At 39.3% G+C, this 22,549-nt stretch overlaps 1 protein-coding gene across 1 annotated transcript in view; it reads left to right on the forward strand.

The window, feature by feature from the left end:
- The window catches only part of dst (dystonin), a 273,043-nt gene that overhangs the window by 108,656 nt on the left and 141,838 nt on the right, over positions 1–22,549 (forward strand). The window contains exons 16-35 of the mRNA XM_052150432.1: positions 746–900; positions 1,281–1,707; positions 3,074–3,202; positions 3,337–3,414; positions 3,503–3,664; positions 4,561–4,665; positions 5,035–5,130; positions 5,216–5,341; positions 6,125–6,277; positions 6,371–6,525; positions 8,222–8,348; positions 8,490–8,673; positions 9,195–9,352; positions 9,558–9,736; positions 13,321–13,459; positions 13,545–13,738; positions 13,885–14,047; positions 14,137–14,220; positions 18,108–18,215; positions 18,298–18,396. Of these exons, the coding sequence (XP_052006392.1) occupies positions 746–900; positions 1,281–1,707; positions 3,074–3,202; positions 3,337–3,414; positions 3,503–3,664; positions 4,561–4,665; positions 5,035–5,130; positions 5,216–5,341; positions 6,125–6,277; positions 6,371–6,525; positions 8,222–8,348; positions 8,490–8,673; positions 9,195–9,352; positions 9,558–9,736; positions 13,321–13,459; positions 13,545–13,738; positions 13,885–14,047; positions 14,137–14,220; positions 18,108–18,215; positions 18,298–18,396 (3,021 nt within the window). The remainder of the gene's footprint in view (positions 1–745; positions 901–1,280; positions 1,708–3,073; positions 3,203–3,336; positions 3,415–3,502; positions 3,665–4,560; positions 4,666–5,034; positions 5,131–5,215; positions 5,342–6,124; positions 6,278–6,370; positions 6,526–8,221; positions 8,349–8,489; positions 8,674–9,194; positions 9,353–9,557; positions 9,737–13,320; positions 13,460–13,544; positions 13,739–13,884; positions 14,048–14,136; positions 14,221–18,107; positions 18,216–18,297; positions 18,397–22,549) is intronic.

Here is a 22,549-nt window from a genome sequence, read left to right on the forward strand (position 1 = left end):
GGTGGGGCGTGAGTTGTGCGTGGATGCCACGGAGAATAGCATGGGCTTCCTCACGTGCGTGGTAATGCGCTAAACAAGCCATGTGATAAAATGCACGGATTGACAGATTCAGACGTGGAGGCAACTGAGATTCGTCCTCCGCCACCCAGATTGAGGCGAGTCACTATGCTACCTCAAGGACTTAAAGCGCATTGGGAATGGGGCATTCCAAATTCAGAAAAAAAATTGTGGATGCCACTTTGCTCTTGGTGAACTTCAAACAGCCCAAAAAACTTTTTGTAGCCTTTCCCAGATCTGTGCCTCGACACAATCCTGTCTCTGAGCTCATAGTTTGGTTTTTGCTCTGATATGCATTTTCAGCTGTTAGACCTTATATAAACAGGTGTGTGCCTTTCCAAATCATGTCCAAATCAACTGAATTTGCCACAGGTGGACTCCAATAAAAGTGTAGAAACATCTTAAAGATGATCCAGAGGAATGGGATGCACCAGAGCTCAATTTCAAGTGTCATAGCAAAGGGTCTGAATACTTATGTCAAAGTGATATTTCAGTTTTTTATTTTTAATACATTTGCAAAGTTATCAAAAATGTCTTTATGTGTTGTTAAGTGCAGATTGACGTGGAAAAAAAAATGAAGCATTTTATCATAAGGCTGCAACATAATAATATATGAAAAAAATTGTGTGGTCTGAATTCTTAAAGAATGCACTGTATTTGTGATGCAATTTGTTCAAATCTCCTCTAGGATGCCAAACGGTTGGAATCTGGGATTCAGTTTCAGAATGAAGCAGTGATCGCTGGTTTCCTGCTGGAATGTGAGAATTTATTGAGGCAGCAGGTGGTGGATATTCAGCTTTTACTGGATGGCAAATTCTACTTGGCTGATAAGCTTGTTCAAAGGTCAGTCCATATTCATAAAGATTGCTCAGGCATTCAACAGTAAAGCAATAAGCTCAGGCCATGTGTTAATGTGATTTTACCACTGTAATGGTGTGTTGCCTTAAATACCCTAATGCAAGTTGTTTACTAGTTTTATTTAATGGTAGCATCAGCAAGATGATAAAAGACACCAATTTCCATTAATAATTCAATTAATAATAATAAACACAAAAAAGAGTTCTTCCACCAAGTAATATAGTTCATAAGTCTAACTCTAGCAACTTAATGACCACACAAATGTAATGACTTGAATGTGGCTCTTGCAGTTAGAATTTAGAGTCCTAACAGACTTTTTAAAATAGATTTTTAACCCTGATATCTGATTGGTCTTTGTCTCTAAGGGTATCTCAACTGCGTGATGACCTGTTGACTTTGAGAACGGAGTGTTCATCTGTGTACAGTAAAGGACGAACACTGACCTCAGAACAGACCAAGATGATGATATCTGGCATCACACAGAGTCTGAACTCTGGCTTTTCTTCAAACTTCACCGCTGGACTGTCCCCTGCGCTCACACCCGGAGGTCTGGTTAGCCACAACCCTGCACTGACCCCGGCCATGACCCCCAACATGCAGCCCACATCGGTCCAGACCTATCTCTCCAGTAGAGTTGGAGGAGAAGTGGAGCCCGGTGTACTTCAGCAGCTCAAACACATGCAGATCCGCAAGCCCATGCTCAAGTCATCTTTCGTGGATCCCAGCTTGACCGAGGACGAGGTTAATATGAAGTTTGTGCAGGATCTGCTTAACTGGGTTGAAGAAATGCAGGTAAATCTATGGCTTTTATTTGTTGTCTCTGTTAGATCACATCATTTGCCTAATCACAATTCGTATCTTGTTTTTCAGTAAAACGTCCTTAAAACAAGATACATTTATTTCAGAAGCAAATTTGTGTAAAATAATAAGAATATATTTTATCTTTAAACACTGTGGCTCTTTGGTGCCATCAATACATTGCTCTGCTTGTCCAGCCCAACCTAAAAGCACTGGCTAAACCAGTGGGAGTTTGGGCCAGGACCATCTGTTTTATTGACCTATGGGAAGCTTGTTTTAAAAAATATATAATACATAATTCTTTGCAGTTCAGTTGTGTGCCATTAGTGATGGGGTAAAAATACCTTTTATGTTTATTTTTATTTTTGTTTTATGCCACTGGCAAAATAATGTTCTTCTTGCATCAAGCATAAGAACAAAATGTTCATAGAACAACATTTTTGTGAGGTTGATGCTTAAAAGTTTTATAATATTAATAAGAAGAATAATAAAAAAAAAAAAAAGAAAAAACTATTTGCCAATGAGGTAAGAAAGAAGAATAAAATTAGGTGAAGAAAACAAGCCGCAAACATTGTCTTACACAATTTAGCTTCTTAAAGGGATAGTTCACCCAAAAATAAAAATTCTCTCATCATTTACTCACCCTCATGCCATTCCAGATGTGAATGACTTTCTTTCATCTGCTGAACACAAACAAAGATTTTTAAAAGAATATCTCAGCTCTGTGAATGCAAGTGACTGGTGACCACTTTAAAAACCACATAAAGGCAGGATAAAAGTAACCCATAAGACTCCATTGGTAAAATCCATGTCTTCAGAAGTGATATGATAGGTGTGGGTGAAAAACATAGTCATATTTAAGTCCTTTTTGTTGTGTAAATCTTCATTTTCACTTTCACATTCTGTCTTTTTCTGAAATTGAAAGTGAAAGTGAAGTTTTATAATAAAAAAGGACTTAAATATGTATCTGTTTCTTACCCACACCTATCATATCACTTCCTAATACATAGATTAAACCACTGGAATCGTGTGTCGAATTGATTACGTGTGTCCTGCCTCCTGTGTTTTTGGAGCTTCAAAGTTCTGATCACCATTTACTTGGTGGACATACAAAGCTGAGATATTCTTCTAAAAATCTTCATAATTGTTCAGCAGAAGAACGAAAGTCATACACGTCTCGGATGGCATGAGGGTGAGTAAACGATGAGAGAATTTTCTTTTTTGGGTGAACTGTCCCTTTAAGTAATTTATCTTGTTTTAAGGATGTTTAGATATTTTTACTGGAACACAAGACAAATATGCTGATTAAGAAAATTGTTTTTTTTTGCAATAAACGTAAATAACTTTTTGTCTCTGATAGGTTCAGTTAGATCAAGCAGAATGGGGATCTGATCTGCTCAGTGTTGAGTCAAATTCAGAGAATCATAAAGATGTGCACAAAGCCATTGAAGAATTCCAGTTGAGCATTAAAGAAGCCAAACTGAGTGAGGTAAAACAAAACATGATATACTTTTAGAATATCCATGCTGCTCTTTCCCATAAAATGAAAGCAGATATTAACTGGTCATAAAAATACACACAAAATGCACTCTTTGAGCTAACCATCTCATGTCCCCGTCACAGATTCAGATGACCCAGCCATTGAAGCAGAGTTACTCTGAGAAGTTGAGCAAGCTAGAGAGCCAGTACACAAGGCTGCTGGTAAAGTGTCTTTGTGTCTTTGTATTCCTGATCGCATCAGTCCTTAAGAACCACGTGTCTCAGGTTCTTTGGTTTCATGTGTTTTCAGAAATGCTCTAGCGAGAGGCAGAAGCATCTGGACAGCTTGTGTGACTTTGTATCGCGAGCTACTCAAGAGCTCATCTGGCTCAATGAGAAGGAGGAAGAGGAAGTGGCTTTCGACTGGAGCAAACGAAACAGTAACATTTCCAGGAAGAGGGATTACCATGCTGTAAGTCTATACATCTCAGATTATTATGTGCTGGCAATAAGGCTGGCTGATATACAGTATATTGATGTATCGATATTGATACATTAAATGTTATTATGTATGGAAGCAGAGGAGTGCCAATTAAAAAAGATTGAAAAAATTAATTATGAATATATTCATTTGAAAATAAAAGCATGAATAAATAAACACGTTTTTAAATTGATTGTTTATTTAATTTTACAAGCATTAACATGCTTGTATGTAATATATATATGAAGATAAATATTGCTGATATATTATATTTATTGTTATGTTGGTGCATATATATACAAGTTATTTTTATTATATATATATATATATATATATATATATATATATATATATATATATATATATATATATATATACTTTTATTACTTATTTAATAATAAAAAATATTTATTTTATTAAGTCAAAAACATAGTGAAAAATGCCTTTTTTTAAATGACATTTTTACTATATTTCACTTGTTATCTTTTGAATATATTTAGCTGTTTGGTTTGAACAATGGTTCCTTACATTAAAAAAAGCCACAAAATTAAATCATCAAAAGGCAAAAAAATATTGAATATAAATTTGTTATATTCAGGGTTGGTTCAGTTGATGATTTGGCACCCATTCACACACTGTAATTACACTGAACCTACAAGTGCTACTTTCAGGGGACTAGATGACCGCACATCCTCTCCTTTTGTAGCTGTCAAGACAACTCTCAAATGTGGCGGCACTGTAAACATTCACCCTAATGAAGATTTGATGTAAATGAATAGAGTTTTGCATAGTCTTGACTTGCCATTTCATGTCTAATGGCAGACTTCTGGAAGGGGAGTTTGATATCTGTGTCGGGAAAGTCTTCATATGCTCCTCTTTTTCTACAGGACCTGATGAGAGAACTGGAAGATAAGGAGGAAGTGATGAAGTCTGTTCAGGAGAAGGCCGATATCCTCCTACTGGAGAACCATCCTGCCAGACTCACCATAGAGGTTATCACTCGAGACTTCAATGACAGTTCTATGAAACAGAAATTTAGTATCAAACTTTAAACACACATTTTAAGTGAATTCTTTAGTTTACCCCCAAAAATTCAATTTTGTCACGTTTTCTTCTGTGGAACACAACATTAGATGTGCAGCATAATGTTGATGCTGCTCTTGCCCTAAAATGAATGTGAATGGTGACCAGGGGCTGTTCAGGCTCTCCGCGTTCACTTCTGTTGTATTGAAACGAGCTGCATAAACATTCTTTATAATGTCCTTATTTGTTCCACTTAAAGTCATATATATATATTCAGAGCAGCATAACTACATAGATTTTCCCTTTAACTTTATGTTTTATCTCTGAAATACTCATAGGCATACAAAGCAGCCATGCAAACTCAATGGAGCTGGATACTGCAGCTTTGTCACTGTGTGGAGCAACACATGAAAGAGAACGCTGTTTACTTTGATGTGAGTAACAATGCTATTCTACCATCACAGATTTTGATGAGCTGTCCCTGTTCATGTCACACTCATGCTGTTATTTCCCTTGCAGTATTTTAATGATGCCAAAGAGTCGTTGGATTACCTCAAGAACCTCCAAGATGCCATCCACAGGAAGTATAGCTGCGACCGAAGCAGCAGTTTGCATAGGCTGGAGGATCTAATTCAAGACTCCATGGTTAGTTGGCTTCTAGACAAAAGCATTTTAAGGCCTCTTCCCTATAGACTGGGAACCAAGAACCTGTTCTTATAAGTTTTGTTAGGAATAATTGTTAAAGGGATAGTTCACCCAAAAATACAAATTCTCTCATCATTTCCTCACCCGCATGCCATCCCAGATGTGTATGACTTTCTTTCATCTGCAGAACACAAATGAAGATTCTTAGAAGAATACTTCTGCTCTGTTGGTCCATACAATACATTTTGAAGCACATAAAGGCAGCATAAAATTAATCCATATGACTCAGTTGGTTGAATCCATGTCTTCAGAATTGATATGAAGGTGTGGGTGAGAAACAGATAAATATTTAAGACATTTTTATTTTAAATTCTCCTCCCTACCCAGTAGGAGGAGATATGTGCAAAGAATGCGAATATCAAATAAACGTGCTTCTGAAGACATGTATTAAGCCACTGGAGTCGTATTGATTACTTTTATTCTGCTTTTATGTGCTTTTATTGAGTTTCAAAGTGTTGGACCCTGTTGACTTGCATTGTATGGACCTACAGAGATGAGATATTCATATAGTGAGGTATAAAAATATTCATTTGTGTTATTTACTCATCCTCATGTCATGCACAAGAGGACGAGTAAATAATGAGAGAATTATCATTTTTGGGTGAACTATCCCTTTAAGGAACAAAAAAGGGTTGGAGTGGGCTGATCTTCAAGTACTAAAATAATCATTTAAATGCATTGATGTATGTGAATGACTGAAGTTAGATTGTTGTGTCTCTACAGGATGAGAAAGAGCAGCTCCTGAAGTACAGCAGCACTGTTGGTGGGTTAGTGGGCAGAGCAAAGTCTGTTGTTCAGCTCAAAGCTCGCAACCCAGAGAATCCCGTCAGAACATCCATAACAGTCAAAGCCATCTGTGACTACCGCCAGATAGAGGCACATTCACAATCATTATATTACATGCTGCAGATTATTTACAACAGTGTTTGCTATAGTGCTTATTTGTATCATAAACCTCTCTCCGCTCAGATCACTATTGGTAAAGAAGATGAGTGTGTCCTGGTGAGTAATTCTCACAGAGCCAAGTGGAAAGTCATCAGTCCATCAGGAAATGAGGCTATGGTGCCTTCAGTCTGTTTCAGTGTGCCACCACCCAATAAAGAGGCAATTGAAATGGCAAGCAGGTGAGATGAGTGTATTCTGAAAAAAACATTTGAGTTGTTTTTTAAAGTTGAAGTGTAAAAATGTTCTTTTATCTATCTTCCCTGAGGTCCACTGATAATGTTAGTAAAGTTGTTTTGCACTAAAACAGTCATAATTTAGTCATATATGATCATTTTCTACCCTGTCTCTGGCCCTCTGTCTGAAACACTCTGTTTGGGCCACAGCCAGGGGCGAAAATTTCATCAAAATGTTGGGGGGGACAATAAACATAACAATTCTCAAGAGCAATTTTTGAAGGGGACACCAAGGGGTTTTTTGTTGTTGCCCTGTTTGCATTTGTATTATTTTATTTCTTAAACAATTATTTTAAGAATATATTATTTACAATACACATATTTTAATGATATTTTAGGGGGGGACAACCCTCAGATAGGGGACCCCCCCGACCCCCTCGCGATTTCCACCTATGGCCACAGCATCCCCTTTAAACTTCAATGCTAAAGCTCACTGTTATTATTGGCTAACATTGTGCAGCTCCTCGAATACAGCCTTTTTTTGAAACTACATGTCAAGGTTTACACATAGCGCACATTCAACGCATTGCATCTGAATATATTAAACTGTTCTCTCAAGCACAACAGCACATAATCTTTCAAACTGTCATGACATTTGATATATTCATGATTGAATCTGTTTACTTACGGTTTTGCGATTGGGTCCAATAGTGTATTTAACTGCCCCATCCTTCAATAACTGTTCCTTTGCAAAGCTTGAATTGTATTATGACTGGTTCAAAAGGAATCCACACTGATATGAGCCAAAAAAAACGCACATACAGTATCATCTTGCACTGATGCGCACATCGCTGGAAGTGCATCAAAACGGTCAAAGACATCCTTCTAGTGCAGGTTTACATACACCAACAATAAAAAACATTGCAGGTGGGTGGAAGAACGTGTCCAGGACTTGTTAGCACTCAGCAAGACGCAGTGCAGTTGAATGGAACAGAATGGGGTCTCCTCTCCAAAATTGTAACTTGACACCTGGTCTTTTAAAAGTGGTGCGAGATGCATGAAAATGGTCAAAGACTTTTATCTAGTGCATGTTTCTATAAAAATAGTTCAGATGGGTCCTCTTTGGTGTTCAGGAATAGTTAGTAGGCTACACTAGGCCTGTCTGTCCTGCTCTCTCCCTCTCTCTACATGAGCTGACTGAGCACCACAACAATGACGCAGGTATATCATTTGTAATGCAAATGAGCAATGTCTCATAATGTCATGGACACAGATTTCAATACTAGATGTTTTCAGCAGGGTGGTATAAATGGACATTTTTAGTTCTGAACTAATGTTGTTTTATAGTACAGTTACCTCTTCAATGTCTACATATCAATATGACAGTTTGATCCTCCATTTCATGACCCCTTTAAGCCATTTATGACCTTAAACCAACAAGGAAAGTTGTTTAATGCGTTTACGTGATCACAAACGTTGTCGGTTTAAGAATGTGCATGTTTTGCAGTGTTTAAACTTTCTGGGGGAATCAACTGACTAATGGCTTTCTTACTGTATAGTTGAATCTTCTTATTAAACTGGGATAGTGGAAAACATTATAACATCAATAAAATTACATACATCACCTTTAAACAAGACTAAAACATGATCTTAAACAAGATCTATGCACAAATATTGAATATTGATTCTCTCTCACTGTCAGGATTGAGCAGCTGTATCAGAATGTTCTGACTTTGTGGCATCACTCCCACATTAACATGAAGAGCGTAGTGTCCTGGCATTATCTGATGACTGACATCCGCGCCATCCGCAAAAGCACTGTTGCATCGGTATGAACCTTCTATATGAGACTATATGAGAAAAGATTTCTGTTTATCAACACGATCATTTGAAATATAGGCTTTTATGAAGCAACTGAAAAGAATGGCATTAATGTGCTGGATAACTGTAATGTTAATTTCCCTCTCTAGATCAAGACCCTGCTCCCAGGTGATCACCAGCAGGTGCTGAGCAGCTTGCAGTGCCACTTTGAGGACTTCCTGAAGGACAGCAGTGACTCTGAGGTGTTTACAGTGGCCGACTGCACTCAGCTGGAAAAAGAGGTTCTTGCGTGTAGGGAGTACTACGAGGAACTCCTCAAATCTGCGGAAAGAGGCAAGTTACTAAAGGGGCGTTTACACATACAACAATGTGCGGCAACAAAGTGGCCAGAAGTAATTCATTTTTGAAAGCAGGTGATTTCTCGCAACATGAGCAGCAGTGATATTGGGGTGACGTAAACATGCGATGTGGGGGTGTTTATCAAAATTATAGTTGATTAGACCAGACATTTTAAATCTGTCATTATTTATGCACCCTAATGTTGCTACAAACCTATCTTTTTTTAACACAAATGGAGAAATTGAGAATTTCTTTTTTAAAAAAATTGTGAAAAAACTTCTTTCTCAATTTCTCCCTTTGTGTTAAAAAAGAAAGTAAGTCATATAGGGTTATAACAACACAGGAGTGTGTTATATCTGAACTTTCATTTTGGGGTGAACTAATCCTTGAAAGCTAATCAGGTTTAATTTGTTAAACAGAAAAACAAACAAATGTGCACACAACAGATTTTTGCTTGTCTATGGAGCCTCAATGATGTACTCATTTTGAATGTATTTCCCTCTGGTGGTCAACAGAAGAACATGAGGAGTCCGTGTACAACCTCTTCATTTCGGAGGTACGTAACTTCCGCATGTGTGTGGAAGCTAATGAGGAACAACTTATCCGGAAAATCAGAACTCCACTAGATAGAGATGACCTGCAGGTGTGTGTGCTGCGCATCACTGAACAGGAGGTGTGTTTTCCAAATTATTTATAGAAATTCAGTGTACTGTATACTTGTCATTTGGCCTTTCATTATTATTCTTCCTGTAACTACATAATCTATAAACTAAGACCTTTTATCCCTATGGAAAAAATTGATCATGCTTTGCATGCATGAAGATGATTTTCTTAAGAAATGTGAAAATCGATATGTTTGGTCTTTCTCACTCAAATAGAAGAAGAAGGTAGAGTTGGATAGGTTGAAGGAAGATCTGGAGACCCTTAGGGAGAAGTGTGAAGTGTTCCTCAGACAGGCAGCAGCGTCTCCATCTGTCCCCACACTGTCCTCTGAGCTCAGCGTCCTCACCCAGAGCATGAACCAGGTCTACTCCATGTGCTGCATCTACCTCGAGAAGTGAGTGTTTACTTATCTACAAGGACTTATCTAAGGAGATATGGGTTAAAGAGTTAAGAGGAGAATAAATATTGAATAAAGAGATAAAAAAGTTGAAGACGTGGCTTAGTGGTCAGCAATCATGCGGGCTCATACAGGTGCTAGAAAACAACTATATATATATACACACATATATATATATATATATATATATATATACCAATCCACTTTGATGGGTGATGTTTTTAGGGTTTTCACTGCATTTAAAATTATGATTTTTTTTATGCCAATGAAGCAATTTAAATGATATACATCTTGTGTAAATATTCTTCATTACATACCCACTCGCGCGGGTGAACTGCTCTGCACTATCCTACCTCTGGAGCACGCGCTTCAGCCACCCTTACCTCATTATTCACGCATTATCATTATGCGGGCTTCAGGTATAGCGCAAAGCCGATCACATGCTAGATTCAGCAAGGCTTCCCTCGATGTTGCACTGCAGATCACAAATCTTATGAAATCCATCAGAAATTTCACACCGATTGATCTACATTACAAGGAACTCAAACATCTCAAACGACTAGAAAGCCTTAACTTTATAAATTGCACTAAAGAGGAATTGGGGGAAACGACACTGTGGCATGTACCAATATAAATAACAAGACTTATCAATCTACACATCATCACCCTCACTAAAATGCATCACATTTGTTTTACTGTAGTAACACTAAATAGTGTTATGACAGAAATGTTACAGATTCATATTTAATCTATTAGTATTTTGGCTAGTGAAAATAATGAGTGGCTATTGACTTTGGAACACCACTAGTCACTGTGGCTGGTAAGCCAAAAAGGTAATGTTAAGCCCTGTAGGCAATCTAAATTTGACTAGTTATGCTCAGCTCTAAAATATTTAATCGGCTAGAAATTGCTTTTTGCAATGCAATCATAATAAAAATAATCTTCAAAAATGTATGGATATTCATTGGTCAAAAGGTGTGAAAAACCTTGTATAAATGAAACCATTGAAAAAGCACCAAAAAATATTAAAGACAAAAAAAATGAATAAAAATGAGGGCTGTCGATTTAATTTGTTTGTTTAATGCAATTAATTATATGAAAAATAACACTTTAAAAAATGTCCTACCATCAGAACAATTCAAGCTTTATGTACCACCTTGATACTTTTGCAAATGTGTGGCAGCAGATGGCAGTATGTGCTCCAGCCGTGCCGGAAACACTCCTCATCGAACCAGTAAGCAGGCAGCACAGCCAGGGTTCACAAAACGTGTTTTTAAACGTCACATCATGGGACACATCATCCCATAAAATCAGTGCTCATGACTAGAGATGCTGAAAACTAGTGAGAACCAAAGTAAGACACTCCAAAATGAGTACATAGACCAAAAATTAAAAATAGTGCAGAGGGAAGTAGGCCAGTAAAAGGATTATGTTCAATGATATTGAAATAAAACAAACATTATTTAGATTTAAAAGCCACTTTTTGTATTGTCTAAATGCTTGTCTGTTGCCACAATATATATAAATTATTTAATGTTATTAAATAATTATTATACACTACATAAGTTTATTTTGGGGCCTGTCTCATTTATTATTAATATGCAATTTATTTTCGATTAAATAATCAACACATCATGTAATTTTTTATCAATTGTCAGCTCTAATACAAATACTGTTAACACTTTACTATAATGTTCCATTTGTTAACAATAGTAATGCATTAGGTATGTCAATGTATATATATTTTTAAAGCATGTATAAAAACAACAGACTGTTGAGCAATGTGCTTTACAATAATCAAATATAAAACAAGGTACAAAAATAAAGAAAACAAATAAAAGATAAACAAAACAGAAAAGGAACTACAACAGTAAAACTATTAATAATACTAATCAGTATCAAAACTTTTTTGCACCAAATGCCACAGCAAAAAGATGTGTTTTAAGCTGTAGTTTCAAAATGGATAAAGAAGGGGCAGTTCTTATGCACAAGGGCAAGCTTTTTCAAAGTTTTGGGGCAGCTACTGCAGAAGTAGCCCAGTAACCCCATAGCTTTAACCTGGACCTGGGTACAATTAAAATGTTCTGTTCAGAGGACCTAAGAGACCTTGAGAAGCCAATGAAAATAGACTAAAATGGGGCAAATATGATCTCGCTTGCGTGTACCCATCAAGAGGCCTAGCAGCAGAATTCTGAACCATTTGCAAACAAGACAGTGACGACTGGCTGACTCCTATGTAAAGAGAATTACAGTTATCCAGTCGTGTGGAAACAAAGGTGTGAATTACTTTTTCAATATCAATAAAAGAAAGCTAAGGCTTAAGGCTTATTAGGCCAATAATCTCATATTAAAAAAGCTAGATTTGACAACTAAATCGGTTTGTCAAATTTAAGGTTGTTATCAAACAGTACACATAGGTGTCTTAACAACTGGTTTAGAAAAAGTGCCAAAGGGCCTAAATTTGAGGATTCAAGGATTTCAGAGCCCCCAAAACAAACAATCTCAGTTTTACTTTCATTGAGATTTAGAAAGTTCATAGACATCCACGCGTTAATATCATCCAAACAGGCCAGTAAGGATTCTAAAGCACTCTTCATATTTTTTCTCAGTTACAGATATATTTGCGTGTCATATGCATAACAATGAAAAGAGATGCCATGTTTAATTAAAACTGACCATAATGCAACATATACAGCGAAAATAAAATGGGACCAAGAATGGACCCTTGGTGAACCCCACAGGTGAGAGTGGCTGAAGAGGATGATACTTGACCAAGGTTAACTGAAACACTTCTATTGGACAAATATGACCATTTAAGAACAGGTCCCACTGACTGCTCAAGATGGGAGAGAAGGATACCATGATCTGTGGTATCTAATGCTGAACTGAGGTCCAATAACACAAGGAGTCTCCAGAATCAACAGATAATCAGATATCATTAAGAACTTTAAAAGTGCAGACTCTGTGCTGTGCTCTAAACCCAGACTGTAAAACTTCAAAAACAGCATTTGTTTCCAAAAAAACTCTGAGCACAACTTTCTCCAGAACCTTTGAAAGAAAAAGCAGTTTAGAAATTGGTCTAAAATCTGTGTAAACTGCTGGGTCCATGTTTAGTTTAATTAAGAAGAGGCTGTTCTAATGCACGTTTCAAATACGCAGGCACAGACCCTGTTAAAATACAACTTGTCACATTCATTTGATGGAGGACCCAAATGCAGAGGCAATTTCAACAGGATTTATTAAAAAAGAAACAAAATACCAACAAAATCTCTCACGAGGGAGAGGAACAATAAAACATGGTAAAAACTAAAACTAAAATATAAACAAAGACAAGGCTGACCAAAGTTCAGGGACCGACTGGAGACAAAACTAGAATTCATGAAACTCACATGAATCAATTAGGGTTGATTCACACTTTACAAAACAATCTGAACACACTAAAGTTAACAAATGAAACCTTACTATATACTCATACAGCTTCATACAGTACAGTGTAATTGCTTGGCTACTAATGCACCCAATATCCTTCACAAGATATTATAAAGATTATTATAAATAAAGTGTCCATCTTTTATTCTTAGACTGAAGACAGTGAGTTTGGTGGTGAAACACAGTCAGAGCGCTGAAGCTCTGCTCAAACTATATGAAGCCAAGCTGTGTGAGGAGGATACAATCAACGCTAACATCAAATGTATTGATGATGTTATGAGCACTCTTAAGGTAAATAAATCTCATTTTAACTGTGATTATAGTTTAGTCAAGTAACACTTTAACACTTTTAACACATTTTGGTTTTTATTTGTAGCAATGGAGGTCTGAAATTGATGAAAGACGCGAGGTTTTTCATGATTTGGAGGACGAGCTGCAGAAGGCGCGAGTGGTCAGTGAGCGCATGTTCAAAACACACAACGAGCGAGACTTTGACTTAGACTGGCACAAAGAGAAGGCTGACCAGCTCAAAGAGAGGTGGCAGAACATTCACTCTCAAATCGAAAACAGGTAGATTCGGTTGATCTGTTTGCCCTCAGCTAATGTTATGCTGCGGGGTTGAACTAATTTAAATTGTTTTTTCATATTTTATCTTCTTCGATAAATTAATTATGTATTGTATATGATAAGTGGTATTCCTTGTCCAATGTGTTTAGGCTTAGAGATTTGGAAGGCATCAGTAAATCTCTTAAGTACTACAAAGACACATACAACAACCTTGATGAATGGAGCAAAGAAATGGAGGCCAAGCAGCTCATGGCACAAGAGAATCAACCCGAGGACAGCAAGGCTTTGGCCGAGTTCCTGAACCAGCAGAAAGTAAGAAATCTAATTTGTATTCAGCTTTTAAATCTTATTTATTGATTTGTTTTTTTTGCTTAAAATCCTGACATGTGTTTTATTTCTAGGTTCTGGTTGCAGAAATTGAACAAAAACAAAGTAAAATTGAGGAGTGCCAGAAGTATTCAGAGCAGTATGCAGTGGGAGTGAAAGTAAGATAAGATCACATAGAAGTATTCTAACACAACACTTACAAAAAAGTAACATGGTTTTTCCATCTTTTTGGACATGGTACTGTGGTAATGGCAATACAAAGGTATTCTTAATAGTGCCTTGGGGTACCATGTAAATATGATGATATATGCTTATAGGAATCGTCTTGGGTTACTTAACTGTAACCCCTGTTCCCTGTTAAAAGCAGAACGAGATGCTGCGCTAATTTAGCACTTTGGGAACAACTTTAGGTGTGACCAGCTGTGAATATGTGTGCAACACGTCAATGAAATTGACCAGAATTTATAGCCTCTGCTGGTGACATCATTGGATGCACCTGTAGCAGGGCTATACATAGATGTGACACAGGTGCATCGTCAGGTATTTTGTCTGAAGAACAGTCCTGGGGCATCCCAGTGTGGCAATGAAGCGCAGCATCTCGTTCCGCTTTTATCAAGAAACAGGGGATACAGTTAAGTAACCCGAGACATTCCCTGTCAAAAGCTATACTTTGATGCTGCACTGATTTAGCGCTTTGAGAACGAGAGTATCCTCACAGCCGCACTGTGGATGTCCGGACCCCTTACGGTTGTGTAGTTGGGCTCACAAGAGCGCGAGAGATCTCAGACATGAGCTTGTGATGTTGACTCAAGGACATAAGAGGCGAAGCTTGTGCCTCATAGGCCAGGGCAATAGTGTCCCTCACCCAATGCGACATAGTCTGCTTGGTGGCGGCCGTCCCCTGTTGCGGCCCCCATGGCAAACTAATTGTTGCCCTGACTTAAACCACTGGCTAGTGCGGTAGACATAAGTATGAAGGGCACGGACTGGACAAAGTCTGTGAAGTCTTTCCTGCTCCGGCGTTGTAAACGGCGGGGAGCAGAAGGCTTCGAAATTGACCGGATGTACAGTTGAGAAAGGAACCTTAGGCAGGTAGTCAGGATGAGGGTGCAAAATTGCTTTAGCCATTCCTGGGGCAAAATCAACTGTAAGCAGGCTGGCAAGATAGACAGAGCCTGTAGATCCCCAATTCTTTTTAGAGAAGTAATTGCCATAAGAAAAAACAATTTGAGAGTCAGAAGTTATCAGACGCTTACTCTAGAGGTTTGAAGGGGGTCTCAACCAGACCCTCAAGAACTATTGCTAAGTTCCATGAAGAGATCCTGGTCCTAGCAGGAGGTCTCAGTCGCATGGCTCCATGAACGAAGCAAGTGAGCAGAGGATGTCTCCCCAACGGCACCTCGTCAATCAAGGCGTGGCAAGCCGATAGATTATCTCCGAAAACCATACCCTGTTTGGCCAACGCGGCTTACACTATCAGTAAGAGGCAAGACCCTTGCTGGCGAACTCTGGCCAAGACTCCTGGGATCAGAGAAACTGGAGGAAACGCATACAGGCACATTCTGGGCCATGTATGTGCCATCGTGTCCAGACCCAGGGGGGCTGGGTGATTCAGAGAGAAGTAGAGGGGACTGTTGGGAGGCGAAGAGGTCCACTTCCACTCTGTAAAATCTCACCCAGATTTGTTCCACTACCTCGGGGTGGAGTTTCCACTCCCACATCGGTATTTTCTGTCTGGACAGTACCTAGAGTGGGACCCAAAGTGAGTAAACGGGGACAGAACTACATAGAAAGGGTACGAAGCGTGCAGCACGTAACCCTTATCTGCCTTAGGGGACTGGCCCTTGGATGAAATCCCCTGGCTTTGAGCCACAACTGAAAATGTCTCATGTGCAGAAGGCCAAAAGGGATCACCGAGGACGCAGATGCCATGAGACCTAGCATTCGTTGATACTGATGAACAGTGCAACCTTGGCCTAGCCTGACTTTGCTCAGGGTGTTCTGAATGGACCCGATTCGAGCGGGAGACAATTGTGCCCTTATCATGATTGAATTCTATACAACATCCAGATAGGTAATTTCCTGAGTGGGAGAGAGAGCGCTCTTTTTACGTTTAGTCTCAGACCCAGAGAAACCAGATGAGACGATATCCCTGTGCTGAACTGCCAGTTCGTGTGACTCAGCTAGTATCAGCCATCATCTATGTAATTCAGAATGCGGATGCCCCGGAGTCGCAAAGGAGCCAGTGCTGCATCCATGCATTTCGTGAATGTGTGGGGTGATAGGGCTAGGCCGAATGGAAGAACCCAATATTGGAAAGCTTCGCCCCAAAAGCGAACCTCAGGAACTTCCTGTGTTGTGGCAGAATTTCTATATGAAAATATGCATCCATGAGATTGATCGTGACCAACCAATCAGTGGTTGGATTTGAGACACAACCATTTTGACAGTTTGCATCTTGAACTTGAACGCCCTGATTGAGCGATTCAAGCCTCGAAGGTCTAAAATCGGATGCAACCCCCCACCCTTTTGGGAACCAGGAAGTATCTGCTGTAATAACCTGACTCTTTCTCTTGAAGGGGAACATGTTCTATGGCCCCTTTGACCAAGAGATATTGCAGTTCATTCCAAAGTAGACATGCTTGTTCTGGTTTCACGGTAGTAGAGACCACGTCATTGAAATGCGGAGGATGGTGATCGAATTGAATTCTGTAGCCTTTTTCTACTGTTCTTAGAACCCACATAGAAACACCTGGCAGTAGCTTCCGCGCTGCCAGATTCTCTGAGATGGGTATCAATTTTGACACTTCCTGTTGAGGGGATGTCGAGTATTCCGTATCCTGGACTAAGACAGGAAGCAACGGAACACCCAAAAAACTTGGCTTTGTGGGGAGAGTGGGTCTCTTTAGTGATGATGCCGAGCCAGGCGAGAGATAACCCACGAGTGTCTCTTCTACCGGCGGCATCACTGAATACCCCTGTGCCTCGGCACCCACAATAGTTGAATATGTCGACGTCGAGGGCACAAAGAAATGGGAAGTATAAGGTGTCCTCCATGAATGAGAGAGCTTGTCATGGAGGTCATCAAAGAAAGGAAGGGACTGATATAGCATTCCCTTCCTTTTTTTTGGCCACCAGACAGAAATCTGTCTTCTAGTTTGGAGCGTTTGGGGGGGGTCTCTTGTTCGCATGGCCAGTCTAACTGTAGCCTGGCCACAGCCCGAGTAACCACCTCAAGTAATTCCTCAGCCACTTTATTATTGTGCGTGGAATGCTCAGAGGTTCAGCGTCCCCCTCGTGAACCGAAGAGGCGCTGAAGCATGCTTCAGGCTTACGAGATGGATCAGCTGGATCTGGGGAGAGAGCGAGCGATAGGGATGGACCCGTCTCTTGCTCCTCAGCCAGATCTATACGAGAACCCCACTATGAAAGTGGGCACTGGCTCTTGGAAGTAAGCGAGACGAGTGTGAAGCATTTTGACTGTAAACAGACCGCAATGCTCGCACCCACCCCAACGCAAGAGCAGCATGCTCTTCCCCAAACACACAAAACAAAACTGGTGTGTGTCCACTTAAGCCATAGAGCGTAAACATGGGAACACACACCGTTTGCTTTGTTTAGTCATTCTTTTTCTTCTTTTTTTTAAGAAATGAGAAAGAGAAAGGTTTCTGCACACTGCCTAACAATTGTAACTCCTAACACAGGAAAGTAGAAAGTTCTGACAGTCAAAAAGCACAACACACACAGAATAATCTGAAGACAAAAGATCTGATGATTCACCTGTGATGCATCTATTTATATAGCCCTCCTACAGGTGCATCCAATGATGTCACCAGCAGAGGCTATAAATTCTGGTCAATTTCATTGACGTGTTGCACATATATTCACAGCTGTTCCCACCTAAATTTTTTCCCAGAGCGCTAAATCAGCGCAGCATCAAAGTGTAGCTTTTTGACAGGGAACATACAGTATCATAGCATATAGAGAGTACCATGGTATTATAAGTTTATATCAAGGTTTGTAATGTTTGTTTCACTTCTTGAAGGACTATGAGTTACAATTGATGACCTACAGAGCCATGGTTGACTCCCAGCATAAGTCTCCTGTGAAGAGGAGGAAGATGCAGAGTTCCTCTGATGTCATCCAGCAAGAGGTATGAGTGGAAATAGTCATGGAAATACAATCAGTCAAAAAGAGAACTTTAAAACTTAAACTTTCTTTGTTTCCGTCCAAAGTTTATGGATCTTCGTACACGTTACACAGCCCTGGTCACTCTCATGACTCAGTATGTGAAGTTTGCAGGTGAAACCCTGAAGAGAGCAGAAGAGGATGAGGTGACGTTTTTCCCTGTCTTTTATGCTTTATCTAATATAAATGATTAAATGAGAATTCCCGTTTTAACATTAGCATCATGGCTATAATGCTAATTGGTACATTTCTGTATTTTGCTTAGTAACTGTATTACTGCATGTTATTGCTCCTAGCCATGTGTCAGTCACCATGAAGCACAATGACACATGAGAACACAGACTTTCATTACACTTCACGACCACTCAAAACCTTCACTTGTGGTTCTTGCAATGCAAAGTCATTCTAATGCATGGCCATTTATTTCGATACAAAATAGCATGTATTGCTGTATTTTGTATCTTTGTTGGTGACCTTTTTGGGAAGCATGGCCTTGAAAAAAAAGGCTGAAGAGTTCCCGCAAATAAGTGGTGGTGGGCCATTTTTGGTAAGTGGGAAAGAACTGCCTTCTCTCTTTCAAGTGATTGGCAACAAGATGACTGTATCTTTCATTTCAGAGGAGGATGTCATTGGAAAGAGCAAAGTATATGAGCTGGACTAAGTGCATGGAGCTTCAGAAATCTGACAGCGAAGAGGAGATTACCATGCTCCGGCATCAGGTACTGGAACTCGAAACCTCAGTTTTGAACAGGCAAAAGCAGCTGGACATCCTGGGAGCAGATCTTGAGATGCAGAAGAAGTCAATCGAGGACTTGACCTTACAGAAATCAAAGGCTGAGTATGAGGCGCAGAAATACCGTGTTGAACTAGAAGGTGCAATCAAAAGCAAGGGTGCCATTGAGCAGGAGTTGACCGGTGCTCGACAACAGCTCCAGCAATCAGAGGCTATAAAAGTCTCCTTGGAGGAGAGCCTCAGGAACCTTAAAAAGAGCACAGAAGAGGGTACATTAACCCGCAAGAAGCTTGAGGATCATTTACGTCGCAAGGACAGTGACGTACAGGGCCTGGAGGAGCACAGTCGTACTTTGGAGCGAGAACTGAGGGCCAAGGAAGATGCAAAGGCAGAGCTCCTTAGCCAAGTGCGAATCATGGAAATTGATCTGGCCCACCAGTCCGAAGTCAGAATGATGAAAAGCGAAACCTTGTTGGGTTTTACCAAGGAAAGTGCACAACTATCACCTTTTTCAAGTAATTCTCAGATTCTCCATTCTGAATCAGAGGCAGAGGTCCTACAGCGCAAAATGGAGGAGCTTATTATGGGCAAGAAGCGAGACGAGACTGAGATTAAGACGTTGAAGTCTGAAATGAACTCTATTCTTGTCCACAAGACAGTGGCAGAAGATAAGGCTCAACATTTCAAAGAACTCTTAGATGAGGCAAAAAAACGGCTGATGAAGCTTCAAGTGGAAATGGATGCAGATAGGTCTAACATCAGACAGAAGTCAGAGGAGTTAAGGCAAGAATCATCTGAACTAAAAAAATCAGTCTATATGTTTCAAGAGCAAGTCAAGTCCCTTCAAAGAGACAAATCTGCTCTGGAGCAGAGAGTGCTTTTCCATAAAACTGAGGTTGATGGCATTAAAGAACAGTTGAAGGTCAATCAAGGAAAACTTTTACAGAGAACATCCTTTGAACAGGAGAGCTCTCACAAATTGAGGTGCCTGGAAGATGAGTTGTCTTCCAAACAAACTGAAGTAGAGCAGATGACCTTTAAAGTAAATGAACTTAGTAGAAAAAATCAAATGTTAGAAAGTGATACCCGACATCTTAAGGTAAGTATTGAGTCAATCCAGCAAGACAAATTACATGCCGATCAAAAGGTTAAAACCCTGAAAGGTGAGGCAGAGGTTTTGAAGGAGCAACTGCAGAGAGCCAGAGAAGAAACCAGTCTGAAGACAAGAACAGAGAAGGATGCTCAACTCAAGGCCAAGAACCTTGAATTAGAGCTACAGAAATGTTCCTTGCAAGTGACACAGCTTACTAAGAAAGTAGAGGATCTTAAGAAGATTAACATGGACACTGAACGTTTGATAAAAAATGCGAAAGCAGAATTTGATAGAGCAAACATCGAGATCGGCTGTAAGGAACAGCAAATTAATATACTCAAGTCACAGGCAGAAAGTGCAAAATCTCAGATAAAAATAGTTGAAGAGGAACTTCTGATGAAAACACAGATGTCCCATGAGCTTCAAATCAAACTGAAAGATTACAATCAAGAAGAAAAGAAGACAACTGAGTTACAGCAGAAGATCAGATCTCTCACGATGAACATCACCAACTATGAAAAAGATATAAAAAATCTAAAAGCAGTGCTGAGTTCCATGACCACTGAGAGGAATCTGGCTAATCAGAAGATTCAGGAACAAAAAGCAGAGATAAATAACCTGAACATGGCTTTAAAAAAAGCCATAGGGGAATCTCAAAGGGAGTCAAACGAGGGTAAGAAGAATATGTCGAAGGTGAGAGAACTTGAAAATGAGCTTCTAAAATGTAAGCAGACTATAGATAGGATCAGTGGAAGTTCAGAGAAAGCTACAGTAAGCCTAAAACAAGACATCACATCTCTTCAGAAGGACAAACTAGCAGCTGACCAGAAGTTACAGGTTTTAAAGTCTGAATTTGATGAACTCAGTTCCACTCTTAAGAAAACAAAAGATGAGCTGCAGCAAGTGACTGAAGAAAGTAGGTTTAGTCAGTCCAGACTTAAAGAGTTGGAGGCAGAACTCCAAAGAAAAACTTCTATGATACAAGAAATGAGCTCAAGTTCAGATAAATCTGAACTCAATTTAAAACAAGAACTAGTCACCTTTCAAAATGATAGGAGTGCTGCAGAAGAGAAAATCTCAAGTTTAACTCTCCAAATGTCAGAGTTTAAGCAGAAGTTGAAGCAAACCCAAGAAGAGCTTAAACATAAGCAAAATGAAACAGCAGCTGCTGATCTGAAGTCTCAAAAGCTTGAAGAACAATTGGACAACTGTAAGAAAATGCTGGATGATCTAAAAGTTAAACTCAACTTACAAAAGAAAGGATATGAGACTCAACTACAGTTAGTGCAGGCTGAAATGGAGCATAAGCTTTCGCTGCAAGAATCACGCTTGAAGCTCGAGTGTGAAAAGAAATCAAAGGAACACTCGTTTTCTGTGGAAACAGCTGAGAGAGACAACAAGCACCTGTCTCAAGAAATTGAGAAGTTGAAATCTGTCATTTTGAATACAACAAAAGCCAAACAAGAGGCTGAACAACAACTCAGCAAACTGTGCACTCAGATGGACGAATCTGACCGAAAGAGAGGATTTCTTGATCTTGAACTTCTCAAAGCAAAATCAAAGATTTCTGAGTTAGAAACTGAAAAAATTAGGAGGAACTCCAGTATTTTCCAACATGACAATATTCACAAAGACAACTCAAACGAGATGGCAAGGTTAAAGCAAACATTAACAGAGACCGAGCTGAAATTAGAAAACTCTGAAAAAGAAACAAGATCTCTGAAGGAGCAGATTGTTTCATACATCAAAGAAATGAAATTTTTACAAGAGAAGAATCTTAAGCTTGAGGTAGCTGTCAGTTCGGAGCAGAAGCATCTAAAAGAATTTGAGGCTCTTGGACAAACCAATCATCAATGCGTTAAAGACAACGAGCTGGCCAAGCTGAAGACTGAACTTTTACTGACTCGGGACATTGTTGCATCATATGAAGAAACAAAACAGAACCTGGAGGAGGAACTAATGAAAATGAAAACAAGCTCTGAGGTACGACTTCCAATGCATTCACAGTTTTATTAAAAATTCAACATTCTCTAAACATTAAAGGAGAAGTTTGGAAGAAGAAATTGTTTGGATGTTAAAATAATTTGCAGAGATAACTATAAGTAAGCCATTTGCATGGTCCAACATGTCAACTTTTGGTTCAAAAATGGGCATTAGTTTCAGATGAGAAACCTGTAATAAGCTGTTAAGTTGAGAATTGGCTATTTTCTTTCCGAACAATGGTAGAAAGGGCAGAGGGGGGTAGTAGGACTGTTAGGTTCTGTTAACTGTAGCATTGCCAACAGTTCCCTAGTTGGAACATGCCATATTTTGGCTGAAATTAAGTCGGCCAATGTCCCATATTTTCAGACACCAAAGACATTGTGTTCTGTATTGAAGAAGCAAACCCAACCCACATCCCCCACCCAACCCCCATGTCATATGGTGAAACACCTTATTTATGTGCCCTAGTTGGCCACTTCTAGTGGCGCAT

Source organism: Xyrauchen texanus, chromosome 20 (genome assembly GCF_025860055.1).
Source record: "Xyrauchen texanus isolate HMW12.3.18 chromosome 20, RBS_HiC_50CHRs, whole genome shotgun sequence".
In the NCBI taxonomy this organism is placed as follows: Eukaryota; Metazoa; Chordata; class Actinopteri; order Cypriniformes; family Catostomidae; genus Xyrauchen; species Xyrauchen texanus.